The sequence below is a fragment of the Ambystoma mexicanum genome, chromosome 2q (assembly GCF_040938575.1).
Source record: "Ambystoma mexicanum isolate Mex_15411 chromosome 2q, UKY_AmexF1_1, whole genome shotgun sequence".
NCBI lineage: Eukaryota > Metazoa > Chordata > Amphibia > Caudata > Ambystomatidae > Ambystoma > Ambystoma mexicanum.
In genome coordinates this window covers 1,296,370,700-1,296,398,358 of record NC_090924.1, presented here as the reverse complement: position 1 = coordinate 1,296,398,358, position 27,659 = coordinate 1,296,370,700, and the positions used below count along the sequence as shown (strand labels likewise).

The 27,659-nt window shown below is 49.5% G+C and overlaps 1 protein-coding gene across 6 annotated transcripts in view; it reads left to right on the top strand.

The window, feature by feature from the left end:
• The window catches only part of ATP2C1 (ATPase secretory pathway Ca2+ transporting 1), a 1,883,161-nt gene that overhangs the window by 1,758,068 nt on the left and 97,434 nt on the right, over positions 1-27,659 (top strand). For all 6 annotated transcript variants that reach the window (XM_069648728.1, XM_069648731.1, XM_069648729.1 and 3 more), the window contains one exon: positions 894-1,041. In XM_069648728.1, coding sequence (XP_069504829.1) covers positions 894-1,041 — 148 coding nt within the window. The remainder of the gene's footprint in view (positions 1-893; positions 1,042-27,659) is intronic.

Sequence of the window (27,659 nt, the reverse complement as noted above, 5' to 3'; positions counted from 1 at the left end):
CTTTCATGATGGGCACTCTGAGCCCCTGCATTCCTGTTCATTAAGGTTGCTCACCTTTTAAGGTGTTTTTCGTGGTTGCTATAATTTCTGCACGGCAAGTGAATGAGATCCAGGCGTGGTCTTTTAGACCGCCCTACTGGTTTATTTACTTCAATTTGAAGGTGGCGTTCAGCGTGAGACCGTCTTACCTTCCAAAGATGTTCTTGGACTTCCAAAACCTTCAAAAGATACATTCTCCTGTGTTTTTTCTTTCCCTCTGCCTCATCCCTCGTAGGCAAAGGAGCAATTCCATTGCATGGAGCCATGCAGTCCCTCAGAAAGGCCCTCTCTCGGGCAAGGGATGTTAGGAAAGATGGCCAACTTTTTGGGGGTTATCCTGGTGTTCATGCAGGAAGGGCTCATTCTCTGCATATCAAAATTTCAATCTGGCTTTGAAAGGTACTTGATTGTCTCGGGGCTCATTCAAACAGACCCCTGGCTGCCACTTCTGACCTGCAGAAGAGGATCCCTGTGTTGGCCATTTTCCAAATGGCCATTGCGACACACGTTAGCCAAACATTAATGTTTGGATTACTCTTCAGGGATGGAATCTTGCTTCAGTGAATCAGTCCTCCAGAGTTTCCTGGTTTAGATAATGTCCTCTTGCTCCCCTCCCTCCTCAGTTCTGTAGATATAATATTATAGATGAGGAATCCATTACAGGAACATCCATCAGAAAGAATATTACTGAGGTAAGTAATTTGTTCTTCTACGGAAGGCAAGCATCTATCAAGAAGACCTGGCTTTCGGAAAATCCTGAAAGTACTTGCTGTTTAATCATAATTACTTAACTTTTTAACAAATCAACTGCAATAGCGACCAACAGACATTAATTTGTTTTTGTATTTTTTAAGCCTCGGAGTGGAACCTGTGGACAGAGATGTAATTAGAAAGCCTCCAAGAAACTTGAAAGACAGCATCTTAACAAAGAATTTGATAATAAAAATCTTAATTTCGTCCATCATCATTGTCTGTGGAACACTGTATGTCTTCTGGAGGGAGGTACGTTGTTTTCTCAAACTATTTTAGTTATCGTTTTTTAAATGATCATTTATAATAGATGCATTCCTCCTACAGGTTACTCAACTTTGAAGTTCGTTCCTGGTGCAATCCACTCCATACATTTTCTTTTTTATCAGCCACCATTTGACTCTGGGCATAGCTTCATACAGTCTACTTGGCACCAGCTATGGCAGATTTGATGACATTTATTTATATCCAAAGCCGCCAACACAATTTTCCTCTGTTCTTTCTTCTGTGTCCTTCACTCTGAACCTTTTTATTTTGGGCTATTACCTATATGTCGAAACTATTGCCTTAGAGTACAGATAGTGACAAATGGCATATGAGGAGAGATACAAAGCTTGTAGTTGTTTGGTTATTTGTCCACGCATTGTCTGCCCTTGGCCATGCTACTCCTCATGGCCATTCCCACCCAGTTCATGCTCCTCCCCACCCTAAACACCACGCCATGGGAACTCTGAGCTCCATTTAATCAAACCTTACCAACTGGAGTTGTAAACGCGCATCTGGTGTAACAGAAATGTCTTAGCCAGATATGCCTTCATCCACTTGATTTATAAGCATTATGCATGTACTTCACTGAAGTCATGTTCAAAACAGGCATTGGCAAAGCCAACAGTTTTGTCTTGTGTATAGGTTTTAGGCATTTGCCAGGTACTGCTATCATACACCCAGGTACTCGCACCATTTTACACCTTCTACCATCAATGGCTAGTTAATACCAATATGGCAGTGCCTGGTAAGTGCCTGTCCCATGCCTGCACACAAGCCTAAACTGTTGGCATTGCCAATGCGTGTTTCTAATAGATTAGAAATCTACGGGAGGACACAATCCAAGATATATTCTTCCTGCTGCAGCAGACCTCTGACACTTTTGACATCAGAGGGCTCTGTGCGGCTCTGGCAGAGAGTATCTTTGGTGCTGTCGTCGAGTCCGAGCGTGGCATCGGTAATCATAGCCCGCTCCGTGACCTCAGTTCCTTTTTTCAGCATGCTCTGTATGCTTCTCAGAAACTAACCTTCAAGCCTCAGAAAGAACTTTCACAATTGACCTTGATATTATTTTAGGTATTTTATACATGTACTGGGTTGGTTTTGGATTATAAATAATATAAGGGGATTGGATGGTGGGTTGCTGGGTTTTTTGGTTTGGGTTGGGGATTGCACGGGTTTCCCCCCCCCCGCATATATGTCCCAATTGACCTTTTAAATTAGGTAAATTCTCCCGAGGTCAATTGTGAAAAGGTCAATTAGTATACATCCCTCCTGTTTACAAAGGTTTTGAGATTGCAACAAAAAATGTCCTTGACCAACCCTCAAGGTCTGTGGTGCGTTGGTGGTGATCATGCCGCCACCGTTTGTGGATCATGCCAAAACATGGCACCGAAGGCTTTGAAGAAGTGGGCATCTAAATTGGCTCTCAAGCATTTTGCATCAACATTGCCCAGCACAACGCCTTCCAAGTGTAGATCCGATGAGGGCAAGATCCAGGGCACTGGAGAAATTTAAAAAGAGGTTGAAAAAACATTAAAATAGGATCCCATTGGACAAGTGAAAACCGTCTTTTGTCGTCTTCATCAAAGAAGAGACGACAGAGGTACTTTTCATTGGACTGCTCACCTGACAGGCAGGGAAGTTTCGGTGGAAAAGTTTGAAGAATTTAACTCAAAATTGTTGGTCGTCCTCGAGAAAGCAGGTCCCCTGCTTCCTCCTCGGGAGGCAAAAGAAGACGACTGTCAAGCCCATTGTGCCTGACCAGGCTGGCAGGGTCTTGAGTCCTGGCCTTCCTGCGCACCCAAGAGCCCGGGCACAGTTAAGACCTCAACAGTGGTTTGAGAGCCCTCAACGTAGTCAGCCACTACGCACTTCAATGTTGTGTCTACGCCAACTTCGAAATGTACGTCGACAGTGGCGCAATCCTCATTTTTGAGGTTTACCCCAAAATCCATGTCATGGGTTTGTTCCAAAGCATTTTCGACAAGGACAGCGACCCGATTCCATTTGGATTTGAGCCATTAAAACCGACTTCAGTCCCTGGGGAGTTCCAGTCTGAAGAGGACAGGCTAACCGAATTAGCACCGAATTGGAACAATGTTAGTCGAAAAAGACTAATTTTGTAGAAAAACTCGAAATATCAAAAAAAGCTTGAAGAGCGATACAAGAGGCCTCCCAACACTGAATCGTGGAGTAAAAATCTGAAGATCTAAGGGTGCTAGTGGTGAAGACACCATTCCAGAGCCTGATCCACAAGCCCATACTAAAGCAGTTTACAGAAAGATGATGGCAAAAGTGACAAATGTCTTGGGATGGGGACCCCCTGATAGAGATTAGTATGACCTTTACAGAAATTTTTGATGGGTACACTGGGTGGAACCTTTGTTGGAGTTATGGAAAAACCATGCTCTGTTAAAGCAGTGGACAAGGATCTTGTAAAGAAATACAAAGCAGCAACCTCCGACCCAGACTTCCTTTCAAGGTACCCCACTCATGACAGCCTGGTGGTCCAAGCTGCAACTCTGAATGCCAAAGCAAGCTCTTCTCCAGCATGGGGTCTGGCATGGATTCACTTGCTCATGAATATTTCCTGTCGTCAGGCTACGAATCCTCGTTAAAGAAAAAAAAAGCATTTTCGCTTTAGCCTGAACACAGCATTTTACTATATAACCAATCCCTGTCCTTTGGGTCATACTACCCCGATCCAATGACGGTCATCTCCCTAAGCTCCAACCCTGGTGGCCATCTTCAGATTATTACTGTGCGTTTCAGTGTTGGTAGTCCTCTCGTATCGATCTTCGAGCCTTTTTTGATATTTTGAGTTTTTCTCCAAAATTAGTCTTTTTCGACCGAAATTGTTCCAACCGTCGCTCGACTACCGGCAGCACGGACTGATTGTCGGCAAAGATCACCTTCCATCGCAAATGTTCTCTTGGAAGTTTGAAGGCCCAGGCTTGGGCCTAGTTCGCACTGCAAAGATGTCGGAAGAGAAGAGGAGTCTCTTCAAGCTCTGCGCAAAGTGCGGGTTTTGGAACATGTACGTGGAGGATCGCGCCTCAAGTACCTATATTGCCTGCGTCCTGACCCTGATGAGGAGGGATGCGAGATTTTCTTTGGTTTCCCTGTCGAAGACCTGGAAGGACCATTACTGCAGGTTAGCAGCGTGGCTCAAAGTGGGGGGAGGGCTTCTGACTAGGCTTCCGGGCACAGCCATGCCTCATCCAGGATCGTGCAGTCATAAGAGTGCGCTCCCTCAGAGAAGAGGTTGAGATTCTTTGAGGATACCTCTGGCCAGAGGATCCAAAAGAAGGCTAAACAGCACACTGACGATCCCGCTATGGTCACCGTGGCTGCGGGACCCAGTTCGGGAAGGACCCATTCCCTGCGCCCAAGACTCTGGAGCATGTGCATAAACAGGCCCCCATCATTGCCTGCTTCCCTAAGTATTGAGGGAGGTGCTGCCCCCTACAGATTTTCTCCCCCGGGTGGGGAAGGTGTCCCAGGCAAGCCTACATTTTTCGCAGGGTTCATCTCCATGGATATATACTAGCTCCGACGAGAACTACCCCCCCGTAGGTTACTATTAGGACCTTGAGGGGAGTCCCCCTATCCCAGGAGGGTTCCCTGAGAGGGGAGCCGGAGATGCCTTTTGGCCCACGTTTCAGCCCGGAGCCGGCACCTGCATTCCCAGTCACGCCACGCTCCGAATTGCATGTCTTTGGACAGCTTGACAACCCTACACACGTTGGTGTCGGAGTTCAAGCAGAGGCTACCTGCTGCTCCGGTTCCTGGGCCGAGTAATAGCCCTCCGAGACCTCCTGTGAGGAGTACCCCTAGGAAGAGTCCAGCAAGGTCAAGGCGCTCATCAAGCCCTGCCAGGCCAAGGAGACAACCCAGCCCCACAGATCTGAAATATTGGCTTGCGACACCGCCTCCAGCACCGCCCCAGAGACCATTGACCACAGTAAGGGAGGTGCCTGCACATACCAACACAGGCACGGACACTGCATCGACCCATACTGATACTGATTGTGAGCCTCTGGGCACGGATGACCCTGCCAGGGCTTCGCCCCTGGACGAGGTGGGCTCCTTCCATAGCAATCTGTCAAGTGTTTCTGCCCTGTTAAATTTGGTCCCTGTAGAAAAGGAGGGATTCCTTTTTCAGCGCTAGGAGTCTTCACGGAAGACGGTCATGCCCATCCCACTGCCGGAATATGTTTGGGAGGAAGGGCTGGAGCTGTTGAAGACACTGAATACCAGCCCTACCAAAAGATATCGACTGGAGAAGAAGTATAGGGTGTCGGACTCGGCCCTCCTGGTGCCTAAGATCTCAGACTTCTCTAGACTTATGCTGCCGTCGCAAGGAAACGCTCGGCGTACACATAATGTGCGTCTATAGTGCTCCTCCGTAGCAGGAGGGGGAAGAAGCTGGATGCGATGGGGAAGCACATCATTTACACTATGGCTTCCACCGTCAAGGCGGCCAACGCTTTGGCCATCTTATCGCGGTATGATCGGGAACACTGGTACAAGCTTGGGCCGATCCTGGACTTCCTGCCAGTAAACAAGAAGGCTAATGCCCTGGCCATATTCCAGGAGGGGGAGGTGGTCCCGCACCATGCAATCACGGTAGTTCTGGATATTGCAGACTCTGGCTTCCAACAGATGGGCAACGGTGTAGCCCTTCGATGCTAAGGTCGTTCAAGGTTACAGACTTCAGGGCGAACATGCAGTCCAAAGTGGTGGACATGCCTTTCGACATTAACAGTTTTGTCTGGAAAGGTGGTGGATGAGATGGTCCAGTTCATTAAGACCGACACAGTCCCTGTGGATACTTGAGGTAAAGTAGGACCTTTTGTCAAGAGGGAAATCAGGCAGAACCTCCAAGGGATACTCTGCACCCTATTGCCAACCCTCCCTACCACCCAACAGGCGTACAGAGGGTTCTTGCAGACCTTCGGCAGCAGGGGCAAGCGTTATCGTCGTCACCCACAGGCCATGACGAAGCCGCCGAAACGGCCGTGGATAGGGGCCCTCACTTTCGCACCGTAGTGGGCGGCCGGCTAGCAAACTTTGTTGACAAGTGGAAGACCATCACTACAGATAAATGGGTTCTGGACGTTCCCCATCAGGGGCACACCTTGGAATTCTTATACGGGTGTCCTTGCATTCCTCCTGTGGTGCGTCAAGAACATCATATGACCCAGCTGCTGCAGGAGGTTCAGGCCATGTTAAGAAGGGGGGCCATAGAGCCCATCCCCCAGTGCCTCCGGGGCTCCGGAGTGTACTCCAGATACTTTCTGGCATGGAAGAAAACAGGAGGGTGGCTTACAATCCTAGACTTAAGACGGCTCAACAAGTACCTGAATTCCCAGAAGTTCAGGATTGTCAAGTTGCAGCACAAGGAATGGGATTTCCTGGCGACCTTGGACCTGGAGGATGCCTACTTTCACGTGCCAATTCACGCAAAGCATTGACAGTTCCTGCCATTCATGGCCCAGGGCAGCACTATCAGTTCAAGGCCCTGCCCTTCGACCTGAAGTCTCTCCAAGAGTGTTCACGAAATGTTTGGCTCTGGTGGCAATGCATCTGCTCCTCAAGCGGATCCATGTCTATCCATATCTTGATAATTGGCTGATCCGCTCCCACACGCTGGCAATCCAGCAAACCAAGCAGACCATTCGCCTTCTGACAGATCTCATATTCTCCATCAACTATCTGGGATTCTGCGTGGAGCCATCACTGAACGCTCTGTTCCTGGGCGCCCTCTCAAAACACAGTCGAATGCTTGGCGACCCCCCAGAGGAGAGGGTGATGGGCATTGGGGAAGGTGCAGCGCCTGTCATCAGCGCAATCTGCGACAGCGAGAGCTATAAAGTCGCTGTTGGGGATGATGCCCTCCTGCATTCACCTTGTCCCGTTGTGCAGACTTCAGATGATACCTCATCAGGAGTTTCTGGATGGACAGTGGCTGCAGATCACAGGCTCTTGGACGGACAAGGCCGTTCACAACTAGGAGTTCCGACAAGACCTACGATGGTGGGGAGCGCGCCCCCATCTCACGAAAGGCGCTTCTTTCCAGATACCTCCATTCGAGGCAACAGTAACCGCAGCCTGGCAGGGTCGGGGGCCCACACTGGGTGATCCCACACCAGGGGCCTCTGACTCCCAGAAGAAAAAGACCTCCACATCTACGTCCTAGAGCCCCCGGCAGTCTTCTGGGCCCTCAATTTGTTCTTACCTCAGTTGAAGGTGAAGGTGGTGTGCATCTTCACGGACAACAACATCACCATGTTCTATATCCCAAGCACTGTGGTGCTGACCCATTCTTCGGGCCATGTTCATCATCCCGTTTCACATGGCATGCATCAAGAACACCATTGGAGACTCGCTCAGCAGGGAGATGCGGTCCTGCCACGAGTGGGAGCCTTAGCAAGCGCAAGTATCCTGGCTCTTCAGCAGGTGGGGGTCTACCCCAGATTGACCTCTTTGCAGCTAACAATTCCAAGTGCCAGAGGTTCGCCAGCTGGTTCACCTAACCAAGGAGCCTGGGGGATAGAGCTTAGTCTACACTGTCTTGCTACGGCCACAATAGGTAGTGGTTCAGGATGTAGTGCAGTATGTAGAAGATTACGTCTCTGCGGATCATAGCTCCTTCCACAGCTGCTTTCGCTGGGCTGGCTCACCACTCTATCAAGGTGCAACTAGTGGCCATATCCAGGTACACACAGACGCTTCAAGTCCTCCCTGTGGTCACACAGGCTTGTCAAGGAGTTTCCTGAAGGGTCTCTTCAGGACTTTTCCACCAGTGAAGGCGCCAGCTCCAGCTTGCAAGCTCAACGTTGTTTTGACTAAACTCATGGGACCTCCATTCGAACTATTGCATCAGGCTGTGCTGAAGTTCCTCTCATGGAAGACTGCTTTCCTAGTGGGAGATTCAGGCACTCTCCTGCAAGCAACTCTATTTGTCTTTCTATGCTACAAAGGTGGTGCTATGGACCCACCCAACCTGTATGCCGAATGTTCCTTCTGAATTCCATCTCTATGAGCCTTTTGTTCTGCCATATTTTTCCCAAATCCTTCATCACCCGCTGAGGGGGCATTGCTTTCGCTGGATGTTGCTTGTGCCTTGAGGTTTTATGTGGCATGCATAAAGGACTTTCGGAAGACGTCTTAACTCTTCATGAACTTTGGGCTTGTGAATAAAATGCAGTCTCTGTCTCAGGCTTCCATTTCAAGGTGGCTCTCGGGCTGCATCTTGCACTGTCATCCTCTGGCCAGCTACCAGGCTGGCTTGGCTGAGAGGCCACTCCATCAGAGCCATTGCAGCGACAACAGCGTTTCTCTCTGGTCTGCCCCTGCTTCACATCTGTACGGCTGCTATGCACCTTCATAGGATTCTACTGCGTCGACAGGGATTCCAGGAAGGAGTCCCGGGTCGGCCAAGCGGTGCTACGCAACCTGTTTGCTTGAGGTCAGTCTGTTACAGGGGTAAGTGTATTGCTTCTGTTGAGCCTTGCCACCTCCCATGGTTGTGTCCATGTACTGCTGTGTAATCGTATTCTTGAGCATGTGAATCCATGCCAGGCCCCATACTGGAGAAGGAACAAGTTAATTACTTCTAACTCCTGTTTTCCAGCATGTGTCTGGCATGGATTTATATGCACACCCTCCCTCCTTCCCCTCTGTGGCTCTTCTTGGTTCATGCTGTTACTTAATGTACTCTACCAAATCTGAAGATGGCCATCAGGGGTGGAGTTTAGGGAGGCTGTCATTCTATGGGGCAGTATTACCCAAAGGACAGTGATTGGTTATGGAGTAAAAGGCAGTTTTCAAGCTAAAGCGAAACTGCTTTTTTCTTTTGCCAAGGATTCCCAGCATGACCACGGGGGATATTCATGAGCATGGGAATCCATGCCCAACCCATGCTGGAGAACAGGAGTTACAGGTAAGTAACTAGTTCCAATGACAAGAGGAATGGCACTCTATCAAGGAAAGCCTCCGACAGCCTGGCTCTAAAGCCATTAATGCAACATGTGCGCATGACAAATATGCGCACACCTTGTATGCAGTGATCTTGGAGGCAGCAGAGCACATTCCAGAAGGCGAAATTAAGTATGGCTTTCTTTACATTGTGGAGGATTGCAAAGAAGCCATGTGCTAATAATAATAATAATAATTTAGCATTTATATAGCGCTATGAACCCTCAGGTATCTGAGCACTGCTTATTATTACCCACGGTGTGTGGTGCTCATTTATCGACCTCGGAAGGATGAAAGGCTGAGTTTGGCCATGCCGGGATTCGAACCTGTGTTAGCAGGCTGTGCACGGATGTCAAAGCGAGCACTCTCCTCGCTGTGCCACCTGACCTGCACTCCAATCAGGTCTGGATGCAGCGGACTGCTTTTGGAGAGCAAACCCCTGTTTCACTGAGGTTTTTCTGGCTCGGGAAGTTAGGGTTTGCACAAGATTTTCAATCTAAGCTACTTGACATGCCTTTTGATGGATCTCACTTGTTTGGCCCTGAAGCAGATGATAGTCCGGATAAATTATAGACATCTAAGGCAGCAGGGAATCCATTGAGAGCGGCTGTGCGCCAGCCCACCCAGCGCAAGCCCTGCTGCAATGGAAAGCCTTTTTGCTACTACAGTTATGCTAGCCAAAGAGCTGAACAAACTGCCGCCTAACAGGGTCAAAGAACATTTTCGAGACCATCCTCGGGTAGAAGAGGAACCCCCCAAGTTTACTCCTGCTTCTGTCCCCTCCAGTGCACCATCAGCTTCCAAACTGCTTTGATAGCTTTAATCATCCTACTCCACTAGGGGGCAGAATGGTGCAATATTATGACGGACGTAAGGGCATGACAAGGGTACTGCCTGCCCTTTCTTCGGCACCCACTGGATTGCCCCTTGCCATTAAGTCTCCCTTTGCTCCAGACCTACTACTCTAGCACGAGATTATCTCAATGCTGAAGAAGGGTGCTATAGAATTGGTGCCGCAAGTGTAAAGGAACAGAGGGTGGTACTCCAGTACTCCATTTAGTTTCGGGTCCTAAAGGATGGAGGTGTGCGACCCATCCTGGACCTGAGATGCTTAAACAAGTTCCTCAGGAAGGGCAAGTCCAAGATTGTTATTCTCTCTCAGATCCGCCAGGCCCTAAAGCTCCAGGATTGGTTGGTGTCGCTCCACCTCCACGATGCATACTTTCAAATGCTGATCCATCCGAAACGCAGATGGTGCCTGAGGTTCGTCATTGGCAGTTTTCACTTTCAGTTCAAAATTCTGCCCTTCGGGCTCTCCTCCGCCCTGTGGGTTTTTCGTCAGAAAAACGCGTCCGCAATGTCTACTCACCGGGTTTCAGGCTTCGGTGAACGACCACCACCCCCCCCCCCCCCCCCCCCGACGTTAGTCTGTGGTGCTTTGGTGCGAGTCATAACATAGAGCCCTTTGCATCGTGCTCCAATATGCAGCCGAAATCCGTACGTGAGAGATCCGGAAAGCTGGCTTTGGGCCAACCCTCTGTGAAATTTCCGGCGCAGTCATTCGTCCGGTCTTCTGAGGCCGAGACAGAGAAGCCCACCCCTGACAAAGGGAAGCAAAGACATCATAAAAAAAACAAACGGTCCGATTCAAGGAGCCATTCTTCTTGGTCTTCCTCGGTAAGCCCTCAGCTGGGCCGACCACTCTGGAAGAGTGGGAAAGTTTTAAGACACAAATGCTGGAAATGGATCTCCCCCCTTCCCCTGAGCAGCAAGCTTTGGCAGCAAAAATTATGTTTTATGCTACCGACCCCATGCTAGCCGGGCCGTCGACGACGACCAAGCTTCTGGGCTCCACACCGACAAAGGCACGTAAATTGCCAGCGGCAGGCCGGCATAAGGCTAATGACCACGATGTTCATCTGAGGTCAGAGCCTCCCTCGGTGCCGAAAATCCCACTGATGCCAAAAGCCACACCATCTGCGCTAAATACTGTTCCATCGGTAGAGAAAGCTTTGGCAGCAAAAATTATGTTTTATGCTACCGACCCCATGCTAGCCGGGCCGTCGACGACGACCAAGCTTCTGGGCTCCACACCGACAAAGGCACGTAAATTGCCAGCGGCAGGCCGGCATAAGGCTAATGACCACGATGTTCATCTGAGGTCAGAGCCTCCCTCGGTGCCGAAAATCCCACTGATGCCAAAAGCCACACCATCTGCGCTAAATACTGTTCCATCGGTAGAGAAATCCTCAACGCCGACTGTTGGCGATGGTTCCTTGCAGCCTCTTTCAAAGTCAGTAATCTTCAACTCCATGCGGTCAATCTTTGGCGCTGATGAGCCCAACAACCAAGGGGATTTTGACCCCATTTATGTTGGATTCTTTTTGCCGATCAAGCCGATTTGTTGCCACTAGCTCAGGCTTTACATGATGCTAGTGGCCTGGATAACATCCCCAGACCTTGAGTTCCAGCACAGTCCGACCTACACGCATGCAAATTCAAAATTCAGAACTTTGGTTGAAAGGATTGTAGACACCCATGGTTTAAAGTTTTCTGCCCACACCCCTTCGGGGGTACGAATTTAGACGTCCTGAATGAAGGTCCTGCAGTTGAGCATAATATGCCATTTAACCCGGCTATAGCAGACCCCTTAGCCTCCTTATGGCAGCACCCTTGCATTCCCCCTATCCTCGTAAACGCCAATTTCACAGGGAAGTATGGGCTGGCAAGAGTGTTAGGGAGGATTCTCTGGTTTAGGCTGAATTTCCTAACCTAGTGAGTCCCCCAGCAGCTTTGCTGGATTTTTTGGGGTTTATTTTTTCTCCTGCCAAGAGTGAGACTCTTTTACCCTCACTCTTGGACATGATTTGAGTGTGTTTCTTTGACTCTAGATGTGTTTAATGGGCTATGGGGTCTTTTACTCCATAGGGCTTCATGTGTTTTTGTGATGTGTGTTACACAGCACCTACAGTGCAGTAACACAGGGGTGTCATAGTGACTCCCCAGTATAGACTCCATACCCTGGGACTGACTACTATCTCCCAGGGTCTGTAAAGTCACCATTGACTTTACTAGTCTTAAATTCTGAACAGAACCAGTACAAACCATCATATTGTGGACGTACTGGCTGGGGCAATTCGATTGCCCCGGGTTCTGTTAGTCGAGGGGGCACGTCTCCGTCCCCCTGATCAAGTTTTGGCTGGTGGCAGTGGATACTACTTTTTATATTCAACCGCGAATATTTCTCTATGGGATTTTCCCATTGTTCGAGGCTACTATATTTATTTATTTAATTATGTTAGCCTCGAACATACCCGCCGGTTTATTTCATTAATATTAATTCTCTGGTTGGTATTTTTTGCCAAAACTCGGTTCTAAAATCGCGTTTGTGTTCTCTTCTGTGACTCCAACCCAAGTCGAGCCCTTTGTTCCACTTTTTGGCGGGCTTCTCCACAGAAGCCCTCCAAAGTGGTGCCACTCTGGGGTACTTAGGAGGGGTGGAGGGGGATTTAGGCACCCTGGACGGAGTTGCCTAGGCAACTCAAGTCGCACTCCGTCCTGATTGGTCTGGTCTGGTCTGGCACTGGTCTGGTCTGTCCAGATACAGCGCTCTCTGCACGGCTCCTGGATCTCTGCACTGGTCCTGGCAAAAGTTCTTGGCAAGGGATTCAAGCGGCTCGCCCGGCTGTGAGTAGCTTGCAATGATTTGAGGCCTGCTGCAGAGAACTCAGCTTGTGGTTTTAGGCCTCTGATTTAGGTTCTAAAGTATAAGTTCTAGGTTCTGGAGTATGTAGTTGGAGTCAGTCTGGAACTGGTATCTTCTGGATGTTGTGTGGTCCGGCAAAACGCTCCGCAGCAACTGGATTTGAATGTCCTCTCTAGCTTCCAGTGGCTCTTTTTATGTCTTTTGAAAGTGGGTGTGTGCGCAGCATCACTAAGCCAGCCCCTCTCTCAACTGATCATTGGTCAAGCTTTTCTCTCTTCCTTGATAGGGGAAAGGAAATGTGAGTCATGGTGATGCTGTTTTATGGCCTGCAGAAAGGACACTCCCCTGTCAAATTGCACACAAATCTATATTTGACCCAAATACATATTCCACAGATACAGTTGTTTGTCATTGCATACACACATCATGCATTACTGATGGGAGGCACTGTTCCGACCCTGGCGTTTCTAGGAGCTTGGGTAAAGAAATGGCATCTTTTTGCGCTTTTTAGTAGCTTTCCCCATATCGGATTTTTCACCAAATTTATACAATTGTGTGCAAGGCATGTGGGCATTTAGATAAGGAAGTGTCAGATTTTTAACATGCATACATTTAGAGTAACAGCCTCTTTTCCGCTCGTAAACCCCCAGATCATACCACCAGGTCCTAAAACCTCTCAAAATGTGGGCAGAAAAATCACAAGAATTATGGTATCATTTAGATAATTTTGACAAGTGCGCACCATGAGTTATACATCTTTCTTAAAATCATATTCTGGCTAACGGGGGTGTGTCTTCCCAGGTCGCATGCTGGAGAAACCAGTCTATCCACTTTCTTTAAGCTCAGCCTGTCCTCAGAGGGGGCTGCCCCTCCCCGTTTCTGCCAAGAGGAAGCCACTTTACAACCCCCCCAATAAACCATCTGCCTGAGTCAAGGAAGGGCTTTGTTCAAAAGGAAGCCATTTACGACCCCCCCAATAAACCATCTGCCTGGGCCCTTTGTTTAGTTTCCTGCAGTCCCCAGGTAATTCAATCAGAGAGTGTGTGACCTCCTTTTGGCAGGGGCAACAGAATGCAGCCAGGCCTGGGACCCTGCTGATCAAGTAGATGTCAGGCAGAATTCGAATCTCTTTAAGCCAGTTTTTAGCTACATGTCATTTTGGGTTCCCAGTTTAAATCAAACTTACAATTTTTACACATGCAGCTAGAATGCTGATTCTAAGTTCAAAACTATGACATTTCAACAGTGACAAACTATGTGACACTCAAAAGTAGGTCACTCATTTACTCTAAACATTTCGATTTTAGTGTCTTTCAGTTCAGTTTAGCCAGTCTTGTTATCAACATTATTTTGGGCTCTTCATCTTCCCAGATTTTGTAGGCACACAAAACTTCATTCTGCCAGATGTTTGCTGGTGTTCAGTGAGATTTTTGGATGTGTTGCAATGTTTGAAAATAGGCATTTTGAGCTGGCATTCAGAGAAACCAAAGGTAATTTTAAAGCGTTTTTTTTTTTTTTTGCTAACAGGCGTTGCTGTTTTACCTTTGGCACCCGTTCCACTCATGGCACCCTGGCCCATCATGCTCGCACTGGTGGGTGGCAAGTTAGGCAACCATTTTGGTGTGCGCACAAACTGCGTGGTTCTCCTGGATTCTGGCGCACATGTGGGCTTTTTGGCCATCTTGGATTTTCTAAGCCCACACACCAAATGTTGAAGCATGATAGCTCAAACGTGGGTCAGGACACCCAACAAGGCTCTTCAAGCCAAAGACGTTAAAGGACCGCTCCATAAAACGCTGGGCCCACTACGCCAGGCAGCACGAGGCCATGGAAGTAGAAGGCGCCTTTAGCGATGGCGGCGACACCGCCCTTTCGGACGGCGAGGGTTGACCTGGTAGTTCAGGCTACCTAAGCGCAGGCCCCCGAACCTGTAGGACAGGCCAGCGGCCATGTTATGGGGACTACACCCGGCGGCGGAAGCGCTACAAAGACGCACATCACTAAGCACATAAGCCCGGGTCGAGACTCGATACATGGGTTGAGTGATCGACAACATTCGACACCCAGGGAAAGGTCTGCTGAGTCCCGGTCCTCTGGGCAATCTTGCTCAAGATTGCCACACGACAGTGCCCAACTGTCGAAACACAGCAAGGGTGTCGCTCGTAAAACTCCCTCCGAAGGTTGATTGTCCGCGGACGAAGCCTCGGCCCTACCCGCATCCGAAAATCAACGCTCCGTGTCAGATCAAGTAGTAGACCCTAAAAAGTTGGTTAAACACCACTTTGGGCCCCAGGGAGGGGGGAAACATCACAAGAAATCCTCTAAAGCACCTCATAGGGACAAAAGCCCTCTTGGGGATGAAACCCCTCAGAAGGAAAAACCTAGAGAATCCAGGCCCATCGAGAAACCTAGAGAATCTAGGCCTATATCTCATAAAGAAAAATCTAAGGTAGTACCTCCCACAGATGAGGACTTGGGACTTTCCACTCAACCTTTGGTAATCCCAAGTTCCAAGGAATGGTCTTCACAAGTCATAGACAAGCGGTGAGAAGAATGACCTTTATGGCCAATTTTTACGCGAAAAACCCTGATTACTTTCAGAGTTTCCACTCCACTCCCCCCACCTCAGCTCGCTCTCGTTCTCTGCCCTACCTGCTCAACCCCCTTCTAAGAGGTCTCGTACAAATTTTCCATTACAAAGTACAGTCATAGACCTCTATGACCCAGAATCAGACCACGAAGATCTCTCTTTTGTAGAGGCAGCTGACCCTCAATTTGGTGATGAGGATACAGCAGACCCTTATTATGTGGATGACGAGGACCAAGAAGCTGACCAAGAAGCCAATATGTACTCCATAGACTCCCTGCTTAACCGAGACACTCCAGTTGTCGATTCTCCTATTGATAAATCAACCCCTCCTTAATGAGGTGCTAGCCAAGGCGGCCGAGCACTTTCAGATAGACACCCAGGAGGTACAGGTTGATAAAAACTTTGCAGAACAAATCCTTGGGGACAAGAAAACAGTGGCACAGTTTATCCCGCTACTGAAGTTGGTGCAGCGCAGAATACAACCATCTTTAGAAGCCCCCAACCTCACACGGACTGTAAACCCACGTGTAGAGAAATGATTTAGACCTGCACCTTCAGACCCATTATATACTAGAGGGCAGTGAAGCCAGGCTCCTTAGTTGTGACCACAACTAGAAAAAGAGCGGGCACACCCCTTGCTTCCTCTGAGGGTCCACCCGACAAGGAAAGCAAATAGATCTACGCCATGGGTAGAAAGGTCGCCTCCTCTGCGGTTTATCAGACCAGAATAGCAAACAATGCGAGACGTTTGGCCAGCTACAACTGCCACAAGTGGGAAGAAATGTCAGCTTTACTTTTGTCTGCACCAGAGCCACTAAAGTCCCAGCTAGCACAGGTGGCTGCAGATGGGAGGGCAGTGTCTAGCTGTCTTCTTAAGACCAACTTCGACACGGCGGACAATGCCAGAAGCGATGGGGACTGTTATTAAAAGGCATACGTGGCTGTGCAAGTCAGGGTTTAGACCAGAGACGGAGGACACCTTAATAAACATGCCTATTGAACCCAATGTGTGCTCTTCGGTAAGGCCGTTGAAGACGCCCTTAAGAAAGCAAAGGACGAGTATGACACACTTAAATCTTTGGGTCAACTCACCAACAAGCCTCCGGGCAAAGGGGTAATGGCAATTTTCATCATTTTCGCGGCCAAAACTCTCAACGAGGATCCAGCTACAGTCAAGGCCAGCGTTCCTCCTGGGGAAATAATAAAGGCCAATCCTCCCAAGGCTATCCTAGAGGACAACGCAGAGGTCGTGGTCGTAGAAGAGGCCCTGCTAGAGGTGGCACACCACCTCAGAAGTAGTGACATTCTGCTTCAGGTGCCCTCCATGCTTCTCCAGTAGGAGGACGCTTTTCCAGCTTCACCCACGCATGGGAGGGAAATCACCTCAGACAGATGGGTGCTGTCCACAGTACCAGGCCGATACTGTATAGAAATTCTCCAAAATCCCCACGACCATCCCCCACAACAGACGATCCACTCCGAAGAACACCAGCGTGTTAGGCAATGTTTGAATGCAGTACCCTCTGGGAACACTACAAGCAACTATGACTACAGGTGTAAGCAAACCAACCTTTGGTATAAGTCGGTACTACACAGTTCTGGTAGCGTGTTGAGCAGCCAGGCTTATCTCAAGAGGGGAAATGTGAGCAGTAATGATGTTACACAGAGGTCTACAATCAAAGGTGTTCAAATAAACCCTTACACTCAAGGTTTCTTTGTTAAATACTTATTAATTTATTTAACTGTCAGTTATAAAAACATTTATGAGAAGGAGTTCAGAATACTTTTCAAGAGGCGTAAAAGGCAAAGGTTATTTGAACATAAAAGGTTACAATTATTCTTAGACAGTGTAGATATTTTGTGTTCACCACACGAGTCAGTTCAATTCAGTAGGCTAGGCCAAAGTCAATGGGCCAAAGTCTTGGATAGGACAAAGCAGTTCTGGTAAGTAGACGGAAAACTCTCTGCACATGTTCTTCGGAATTGTTTGCAGCCCGAAGAATCATATTTTGGGTCACAAGCTGATTAGGCCTGGGAGTTTGTTAGGCAAAGTTTGTATGCAGTACCCTTTGGGACCACTACACACAACTAGGACTACAGGTTTAAGCAAAACCAACCATTGGTATAAGTCTGTACTACACAGTATTGGTAGCAGAGCTGAGCAGCCAGACATATCTCAAGAGGGAATGTGAGCTGTAATGATGTTGCACAGAGGTCTACAATCACAGGTGTTCAAATAAACTCTTACACTCAAGGTTTCTTTGTTAAATACTTGTTTTTTTTTTTTTAACATATTTTTATTTTATCTCAACCAAACAATATTACAACAAAACATAAATAAAACACTTCAAACAACAAAACCAAACGAACAAAAAGTAAGGCACTGCAATCCCCATCCCTCCCCCCTATGAGCCTGTAGAGTGTCCGCCATCAGTGTCCGTTCCGTGCGGTGGGGCCTCATCGCTCTCAAGACCAGCCGAGGCCGATCCCGCACCAAACAGCTCAGCTAACAATAACTTCCATGCCGTGAGAGAGCCTATTTCTTCCCCCTCCCCTGCCATACTGCCATCTTGCCACGCTGTCGTTTCGGCATCCGCCCATTTTTGGAGATCCCGCCACCAGACCTCCACTCGCGGCTTGTGACATTTCTTCCACTCCATGGCTATCCTACGTTTGGCAAGCACATAGGCCAGATCTTTAAGTTTCTCAACATGTCGAAGCTTACGCGCCCTGGGATACCCTCCCAGCAGACAAGCCCAAGCCGAATCCACCTTAAGTGTGATACCCCTCCCTGCCAGCCTCCGCGCCACTTCACCCCAGTAAGTTGCAATCACTGGGTACGCCCAGAACATATGTATCATGTCCGCATTCTCTTCGTTACACTTGGGGCACGCCTGGCGCCCACTACCTAGAAATTTGGAAATTCTAAGGGGGGGTCATATATGCCCTGTGCGTAATATAGAGCTGTATCTGCTTGAACCTGGCGTTCCTCGATACCTTTTTGTGGTACCCCAGGGCGCGCTCCCACATCCCATCCGACATCGGGGCCCCCATCTCCGCTTCCCACTCCAGTCTCAGGTGCCCCAAATCCTTCCCAACCTTTGCCATCAACATCTCGTACAACCTAGAGACCTCGTGTCCCCCCTCTGATGCGTCATACATCGTCTCCAGCGTGGCATCCGGTTCATCGGCCAAAGTAGTTTCGGGCCACATGCTCCGGACCTCTCGGACCACCCTATGATATGTTACATATTGACCCCTGTGTAGCCCCGACCCTGCCTCCAGTTCATCGAACTCCATCAGGGTCCCATCCTGCCAGATGTCGCCCATAGTGATCAATCCCACTGACTCCCAATACGTCCGGATAATAGTTCTCAGCTGCCCGTCCTCCTTTGCCAGGGCGATCAGAGGCAGCTGCGGCATACACGGCAAGGGGTCACCCATCATCCGACAGGCACGCCGCCATATATTCCTGCCAAGGGCTAGCATTTTAGGACGCTCTCTCATCCATGAGCCAGTCACCCAAATCACCTCCCGCAGATAGAAGGGGGAACAGTCTTTCCCTAGCAGCCTATGTTCGGGGGCCTCTTCATCTGAAAGCCACCTGGCCACATATTGCAGTTGTGCCGCAATATAATAGGCCTCAAAGTTCGGCAGCTTCACGCCACCTTTCTCGTAAGAGTTCTGCAATTTCCATAATGCGACCCTGTTGCGCGTGCCGTGCCACAGGAAATTCCTACACACGCTATGTAACCTAGCGAAAAACTTCCTAGGTATCATATACGGGATGTTATTAAAGTAGTGCAGGAGCCTGGGCAGCACCACCATTTTAAGCATAGCTCCGCGACCCATCATAGCTAAAGGCAATCTTTCCCAGAACCTCATGCACCTCTCAATCTTTCCCACAGCTAGTTCAGTATTATACCTGTGTTCTTCCTCGGTCGTGTGATACACGTCAATGCCCTAGTACCGGAAGGAGCTCGTTGCCCATGGAATCCGCAGCACCGGCAACCTCTCCGCTGGTATCCCCACATAACTGCCCAGCGGGAATAATACGGATTTCTGAGGGTTAACCGCTATGCCGGACAACCAGGCGTACCTCTCCAATACCTCCAAGATATACTGCAAATTCTCTTCCGGATGTTTCAGGTATAACAGCATATCGTCTGCATACAGGGATATAAGATGGGACTCTCCTCCCACCTCTATGCCCACCGGATCATACTGCTGCCGGAGGTAAACTGCTAAGGGTTCGAGGGCCAGTATGTACAACATTGGGGACCAAGGACACCCCTGCCTGGTACCTCTGCCTAACTGCCATCTATCTGACACCACTGCACCCGTACGGACCCTAGCCAGAGGCGCACTATATAATAGCTCGGCCCACCTCATGTAGCATGGTCCCAGTCCGAACTGCCCCAAAGCCGCCAGCAGCCATGGCCATCGGACGGAGTCGAACGCTTTAACCGCGTCCAGCGCCACTATCGCCATTTCGCTGTCCTCACTGCCCCCCCATTCCACCACCCTGTGAAGGCGTCTGTGATTGTGGGTAATATTCCTGTTCGGGACATAGCCCGTCTGGTCAGGATGGATCAGCTTGCCTATTACCCTCCGCATTCTGGCCGCCGGGACCGCCGTCAGGATCTTGCTGTCCTGGTTCAGCATCGACAGGGGCCGGTAGGAGCCACAATCATGCCCCGGTTTATTGGGTTTGGGGAGCGGTACTATAATCGCCTTCCTGAGTGATTCCGGCAGCCGCCCCACCTCGAACGCTTCATTAAACATCTCCAGCATGGGCGGGAGCACCTCCTCCCCATACGCTTTATAAAATTCACTGGGGAACCCATCCGCTCCTGGGGCCTTACAAGTGGGTAGCTGCCGCACAATCTCCTGCAGCTCCTCCAGAGTGATCGGAGCATCCATCTCCTCTCGCTCTTCGTCACTTATCTTGGGCAGGCCTATGTCTTCAAGTACTACCTCTATCTCCTCCCGGCTTCCCCCCTCTCGATACTCATATAATGCTTGATAATATTCCGCGAATGCTCCATTCACCCCTTCCTGGGTGTCCTCCTCCACTCCCTTTTCAGTGATGACTGATCGGATCGGGGATCTTGGGGTCTCGCTCTTATACAGCCAAGCAAGAAGCCTGCCCGTCTTGTCTCCCCCGGCATGCAACCTTTCAATGTACTTCCTGTAATTCAGATTGCAAAGCCTGTCCCAATGTTCTGCGCACCTCTGTTGCAGATTAATGACCTCCTCCGTGTCCGTCCCCCCCACCCCCAGCTCTCCTTCCAACTCAATCTCGGCTCTGCGCAGATCTGCCAGGACTCCTCCCATTAATCCTTTGGATTTAGCAATGGCAACCCCCCTCATTACAACCTTAAAGGCCTCCCACAAAGTACCAGCCGACTTGACGCTGCCTGTGTTCGCTTCAAAGTAAGCAACTATCTCCTCCCTCACTTCCTCTCTGAAGACTGGATCCCTGAGCGCTTCCGCCCTAAGGCGCCATGTTGGAATTCGCGCTCGTGGGGGACAAAGCTGCCAAAGCATGACCAGGGGCGAGTGGTCCGAAAGGACTCTCGCCCTGTAGTCTATCTGGTCACACTTCGCGACGACGTCCGGCATGGCAAAAAAGTAATCTAGCCTTGTGTGTAACTGGTGCGGGGCCGAGTAATGCGAATATTGCCTCACGCCAGGGTGTCTCGTCCTCCACACGTCTGCCAGGCCAAGGTCTACCAGCAGCGCCTGCAGTACCCTAGCCGCCGGGCTGGGCCTGTCCACCCTGTCATCTGACCTGTCCTCCTTGGGGTTTAGTACACAATTAAAGTCCCCTCCCCAAATCACAGGACCCCCCATCCCTTCACCCAGTCTAGTGGTCAGTGTCCTAAAGTATGTCGCCGTGTCACGGTTGGGAGCATAGGTATTTATAATGCACACTACTTTATTTTCCACAAGCCCCCTTACCATGACCAGCCTCCCATCAGACTCCACAACATCCCCAAGTAGCTTAAACGGGACATGTGGTGCAACCCAAATCAGCACACCTCTAGCATAGGCAGAATATGTAGATCCAACTACAGTCCCTCTCCACTTTCTCCCCACCAGTTCCTGTTTATCCCGTGTCAGATGTGTCTCCTGTAACAAGGCGATATCTATCTTTTGTCTTTTTAGGTACAACATGACCTTGTTACGCTTAAGGTAGCTGTTAAGCCCTCTAACGTTCCACGTTCGTATCCTAAGGTCCCCCATGATGTATCAGTAGCTCCCATCCCTCTCCCAGGTCCACTCGCCTCCCCCCTACCGCAAGGGCACCCATCCCCAGTTTCTCTCCCAGGCTCATATAAAAACTGACCCATCCCTCCCCCCTAACCCAACCAACTGCCCAGCTCCATCCCTGGATCTCAGGCATCCCTGTGTTCGGTTCTCTCTGGAACCCAAGTAGAGAACCCGACAGGGTGTCACCCCACACACCGTGACTAACCTAAACTCAAACTGGGGTACAAAGAACAGTCCCCGGAGGCTCCCCTCCCACATTTCCGTTTCCGCACACATGGACCATGTTTCGAAGTCCTAACGCATACACTACCATAACAAAGTCCCACCGACTATATTCCAGTCCCAATATTCATAGCCCAACCGGGCCCGCAGCGTCACTTATCTCTTCCCGTTCCAGCCGCCATCCGCTCATCTGGCTCTTGAGGACAATTTTGTGCATCGAGCCATTCCATGGCCGCCTCCGGAGTGTCAAAAAACAGTGTCTTAGTCTTAAAGAATATCTTCAATCTGGCCGGGTAAAGCAACATATACTTGTACCCCGCTGCCTGCAACCGCCTCTTGACCGCCCCAACGTTCATGCGACTACGCTGCACTTGCAGGGTGTAGTCGGGGTAAGCAGTAATGGTCGCCTCTCCTCGTTGTATGGTGCCCCCCTTACGAAAGTGCTCAAGGATCCTTTCCCGATCCCGATAGTTAAGGATCTTGGCGATCACAGGCCTAGGTGGGTTCCCCGGCGGTGGTCTTCTGTTCAAGGCCCTATGCGCCCTCTCCACCGCAAACCCCTGCGACAGGGCTCCCCCAGTGATCTCCTGCAGCAGCAAGTTCTCAATAAACTCCGTGGGGTTCTGGCCTTCAGCCCGCTCCGGCAGGCCCACGATGCGAACGTTATTTCTCCGAGCGCGTCCTTCCGCCTCTTCGGCCCTACTTTCCAAGTTACCCACCCGCTGCACCAGGGCATGGATATCGCGCTTATATGCAGTGCAGTCCACCACAGTAGGGCCCATCTCCTTTTCCAGAGTCTCCGTGCGCTCAGCAAGGGCTTGTACATCCTGCCTCAGGAGGTTCACGTCCTCCTGCACCGCCCCGACCTGTAGTTCCAACGCAGTTTTCAATTCGACCACAGCAAGTTGGAGCTTGTTCTCCCACGTCGCCTTCAGGTCCGCGATCGCAGCGAGGACCTCCTGGTTCGCACCTCCGGCGGCCATCTCCTTGGTCTGAGCTTTATCCTTGCTCCTGGCACCTTCCAGGCCGGGCGACGTCTTGGCGTATTCGTCGAGCGTAGGCTGCTTATTCTTTGCCCTCAGAGGTTTGTTCGACATATCTCCAGTCAGGAGCGTCCTCCTGGCCGCGCTCCGGTCCAGGCCAGGGAGGCACCATGCCCATACACCACGACTCAGTTGGGAGTCCCAGCTCGCTCAACAGCCTCAGGCACCGCTGTTGTACGGCGCTCCCCCCAGATGGGCCGGGTCACGCTGCCCCCTTCGTTCCGCTGAGAGGGCGCACGTATGCTGTGGTCCCAATCTACCGCTCCTTTGTCCCCTCGTCAAGCAGCGGCGGCCATTTTGTCGTCAGTCGTGATCTCGCCACCAGTGCTTCATTCGGCTCTTAAGTACACGTGCGCCCCACGAACCCGTGTAAAAATGTGTCCTCGCGTGCAGCCGGACTTCATGTTCACAGTCTTCCCACTTTCTGCCAAATCACAGCGGTCCTTGCGCGGTATCAATCGGATTATGTACGGATCAGCGGGAGCTCCCGTACAGGCACGTCCTTTCACATGGCTTCCAAGCCACGCCCCCTTTGTTAAATACTTGTTAATTTATTTAACTGTCAGTTATAAAAACATTTATGAGGAGGCGGCAATATAATCGCACACAAATATACTTCAGTACTGTACACTCTAAGTTTTTGAGTCATTCTGAATACTTTGAAGGAGGAGCAAAAAGGCATAGGTTATCAGAACATAGAAAGAATAGTTATTTCTGAGGCAGTACAGATATTTTGAGTTCGCCAGAAGAGTCAATTCAATTCAATAGGCTAGGCCAAAGTCAATGGGCTAAAGTCTTGGATAGGATAAAGCAGTTCTGGTAGATAAACGAAAAAGCCTCTGCAAAAGTTCTTAGGAATAGTTTGTAGCAAGAAGAATCATATGTTGGGTCACAAGCTGATTAGGCCTTTGAGTTGGGAAAGTTTCAAGCACTTTCACTGTGAGAGGTAAGTACTCTGTCTGGTTTTACAGAACCTTTACAAATGAAGAAAAAGATGCAGCTGGTGACCTCTGTTCCTGGCAGTTCCTGCAGATCTCGCTGTTCCTGGGCCTCATTTGTGGGGACAAGAGGCAGGACGTCTGTGGACTCCTGCACTGGGACTGGTCAAAAAGCTGGCAAATGGCAAATCTTCAATTCCGGTAGCTGTAGTCCAACACACAAGCTGGTGTCCCTCTCCCTGGTTATTTGGTTTCCTGCAGCACTCTGAGGAAAATACAACCAACTCCGAGAATGTTATCCAGGTGGCTTAGTGTCGACTTGATTGGTCCCACCAACTCGCCCTTGCAGGGATTCTCTGTCGAGATGAACTTAGCGATTCGGACCTGTAGCAGGGCTTCACTGGGCAAACCAACAGTCCAGGAGTTGCAGCAGCCATCCTCTTAAAGCTCATCTTTGGTTCTTTCGTTCCAGTGGTCAACTCTGCCTTCCAAGCCAAGAGACTCTCCTTTTATTCAGTTCTCTCCCATTCATTCCAGCCTAGCTGTCACTCACCCAGGAGGGTGGCTGTCCTTGCCGGACAGTCAGCCAATCACCACAGACTGAATTTGGTTCTCCTAGGAAACTAAGCACAGGGAGTTTCGGGCACTTCCCTCACATCCTGCCCACCCCAGACATTTGGGCGCCAGAGGTGGTCTTTACTCCTGGAGCCCACCAAAGGCAAATGAACAAAGGAACTAACAGTAGTTTATCCCAGAGAAGGCATTTAAACCTTGGGAAAGCCTGAAAAGGTTTTCCTGTGCCACTGCACCAAGGGGGCTGTGCGACACAAATGAAAAGATGATGTCTAGGGAGTTGTTTAAACTCCATAACCAAAGAAATAAACACAGCAAACAAACAGAATAAAAAAGTTCAAAGACCCAAAGTTTAGCAAAAGAGTTGGAGGGCTCTAAGGTGGGAGAAATTGGCAGATTTGTGAGAATTCTCTCTAACAGAGTTGCAAAAGTTTCAAGCACCTTCACCGCCAGAGGTAAGTACTCCGTCTTATTTTACAGTACCTTACAAATGAAGAAAAAGAGGCAGCTGATGACTTCTGTTCCTGGCAGTTCCTGCATATCTTGCGGTTCCTGGCCCTCAGTCGTGGGGACAAGAGGGAGGACGTTGGGGGACTCCTGCACTGCACTCGGAAAGTCAAAAGCTTGCAACTGGCAAACTTCAATTCCGGTGGCTGCTCAACACGCTACCAAAGCTGTGTAGTACAGACTTATACCAAAGGTTGGGTTGCTTACACCTATAGTCATCATTGCTTGTAGTGTTCCCAGAGGGTACTGAATTCAAACTTTGCCTAACACAGCGTATCCTTCTCGAAGAGATAGCCACACTTCTATTAAAGGACGCCATGGAAGTCGTCACGGCCAACCAGGTAAACAGGGCTATTTATTCAACTTACTTCCTTGTGCCAAAGAAAGATCTAACAATGCATCCTGCAAACAAGTATGTCAAGCCACAAAAGTTCTGCATGACTACGCTACAAGAGGTAATCCCTCTACTAAAAATGGCAGATTATATGGCAACACTGGAAATGAAAGATGCCTATTTTCATATTTCAATGTTCCCAGTGCACAGAAGACCAGCACTACCAATTCAAGGTGCTGCCCTTCGGAATAGCTTCTGCTCCAAGGGTGTTCACAAAGTTACTGGCGGTGGGGCAGCGCCCCTCGCAGGGAGGCAATCCCAGTGTACTCTTACCTGGACGACTGGCTCATTACAGGGGAATCCCCCCTAATTTGCAGTCAAAACATTCAGATAACAATTAACCTTCTCTTTCAATTGGGCTTCTCCATCAACGAGAAAAAGTCATGCCTAGAGCCAAGCACTTCAAAACAGTTCCTAGGAGCTGTCTTAAACACAGAAGAGGGGTTAGTCTTTCCATCAGAGGAAAGAGTACAAAATGTGTTACTGCAAATACCACATTATCAGGCTGGCCGCCAGATAAGGGTGCGCAAAGCTATGCGTTTATTAGGCATGATGGCATCTTGCATTTACCTGGTGCCTCATGCGCGCCTGCGCATGTGACCCATGAAGGAGTGGTTGGTGAAACAGTGGTCTTAGGCAAGTGGTCAGTGGGACGATCTAGTGGTCTTTTCACCAACACTTGTACAAAATCTTTGCTGGTGGAAAAGGGAAAATCTAACAAATGGAAACCCTTCTAGGATCCAGAGGTACAGGCGGTTGTCGCAACGGATGTCTCACTAGCGGGGTGGGGGGCTCACTATCTTCACCACACAGCTCAGGGTCTGTAGTCTCGCACCGTAGCTCAAGATCACATCAATCTGCTGGAACTTGTGGCAGTATTCAAGGCCCATCAGGCATTCAAACCCCATTTAACATACCTATCTGTGCAGATCCTAACAGACAGCACAACAGCAATGTTTTATATCAACAAACGGGGGTACACGTTCTCCACATCTGTCCAAACTTGCACAGCAAATTTGGAAATGGGCACTCAAACAGAAGATGTTCCTGTCGTCACAACATGTTCCAGGGGAACTCAACTCTCTAGCAGTCTCGTTGAGCAGAGATCCCCTACCAGAGGAACATGAGTGGCATCTACACGGAGTCATAGGACACCTCTTCTCTCTATGGGGTTTCCCCACTATAGACTTAATCGCCACAAGTGAAAACAGTCAATGCCCAGACTTCGCGTTCAGGTTCCCCCAGCCAGGCTCCAAGCGGAACACCCCATGGATGAACTGGTCAGGGAAATTTGCTTACGCTTTTCCCCCAACACCTCTCATGAGGAAGGTGGTGAACAAGATACACAAGGAACTGATGACGCTTATCCTAGTTGCTCTTATGTGGACAAGACAACCATGGTATCCACATCTGCGCAAACCGGCGATGTGTAATCCCATCAAACCACATGCCAGTACAACCTACTCGCACAGCACGATGGACTAACAGTGCACCCGCACTCAATGAACTTGGCAGCATGGCTCCTGAGGTCATAGAGTTCGGACATCTCAACCTGCCTCAGAGATGCATGGACATCTTGAAAGAATCAAGAAAACCAAACACTAGGCACTGTTACTTTGACAAATGGAGAATGTTCGTTATTTGGTTCCAGTCCAAACAGATCAACCCCATAGAATGTACTCCATCCCACATTCTAACTTATATGCTCCATTTCCTAGATGCAGGGTTAGTATTCAACTCCCTAAAGGTCCACCTGGTGGCTTTGTCAGCCTACACAACCTCTCATAATAAGATCTCATGGTGGAAAGTCCCGGTCATTAAGGCATTTATGGAAGGAGTAAAGAGACTCCACCCTCCAATTTCTAACCCGCCGCCAGGTTGGGATCTCAATGTGGTACTCGCTAAGCTCATGGGCCCCCTTTCAAGCCTATGTACAAGTCTAGTCTCAAACACCTGACTTCTAAAACTGCCTTCTTGGTGGCTATCACTTCCATAAGAAGGGTTAGTGAAATTCAAGCATGGTCAGTGCAGGATCCTTTCTTTGTTGTACACAAGGACAAGCTGGTTTTACATACTCACCCTAGGTTCTCCCCTAAATTCATCTCCAAATTTCATGTAAACCAGTCAATTGAGCTACCAGCTTTCTTCCAGGAACCCAACAGCTCAGCTGAGGTAAAACTCCACACACTAGATGTGAGGAGAGTGGTCCTCTACTAGGTAGACAAGACCAGACCGCTAAGAAAGACAGATCAATTGTTTGTCTCCATAGCACCGGCAGAGAAGGTGACCTCATTTCTAAACATGCCATCTCTAGGTGGTTAGTCAGATGTATCCAACTGTGCTATTTCCTATCAGGTAAGACACTGCCTTT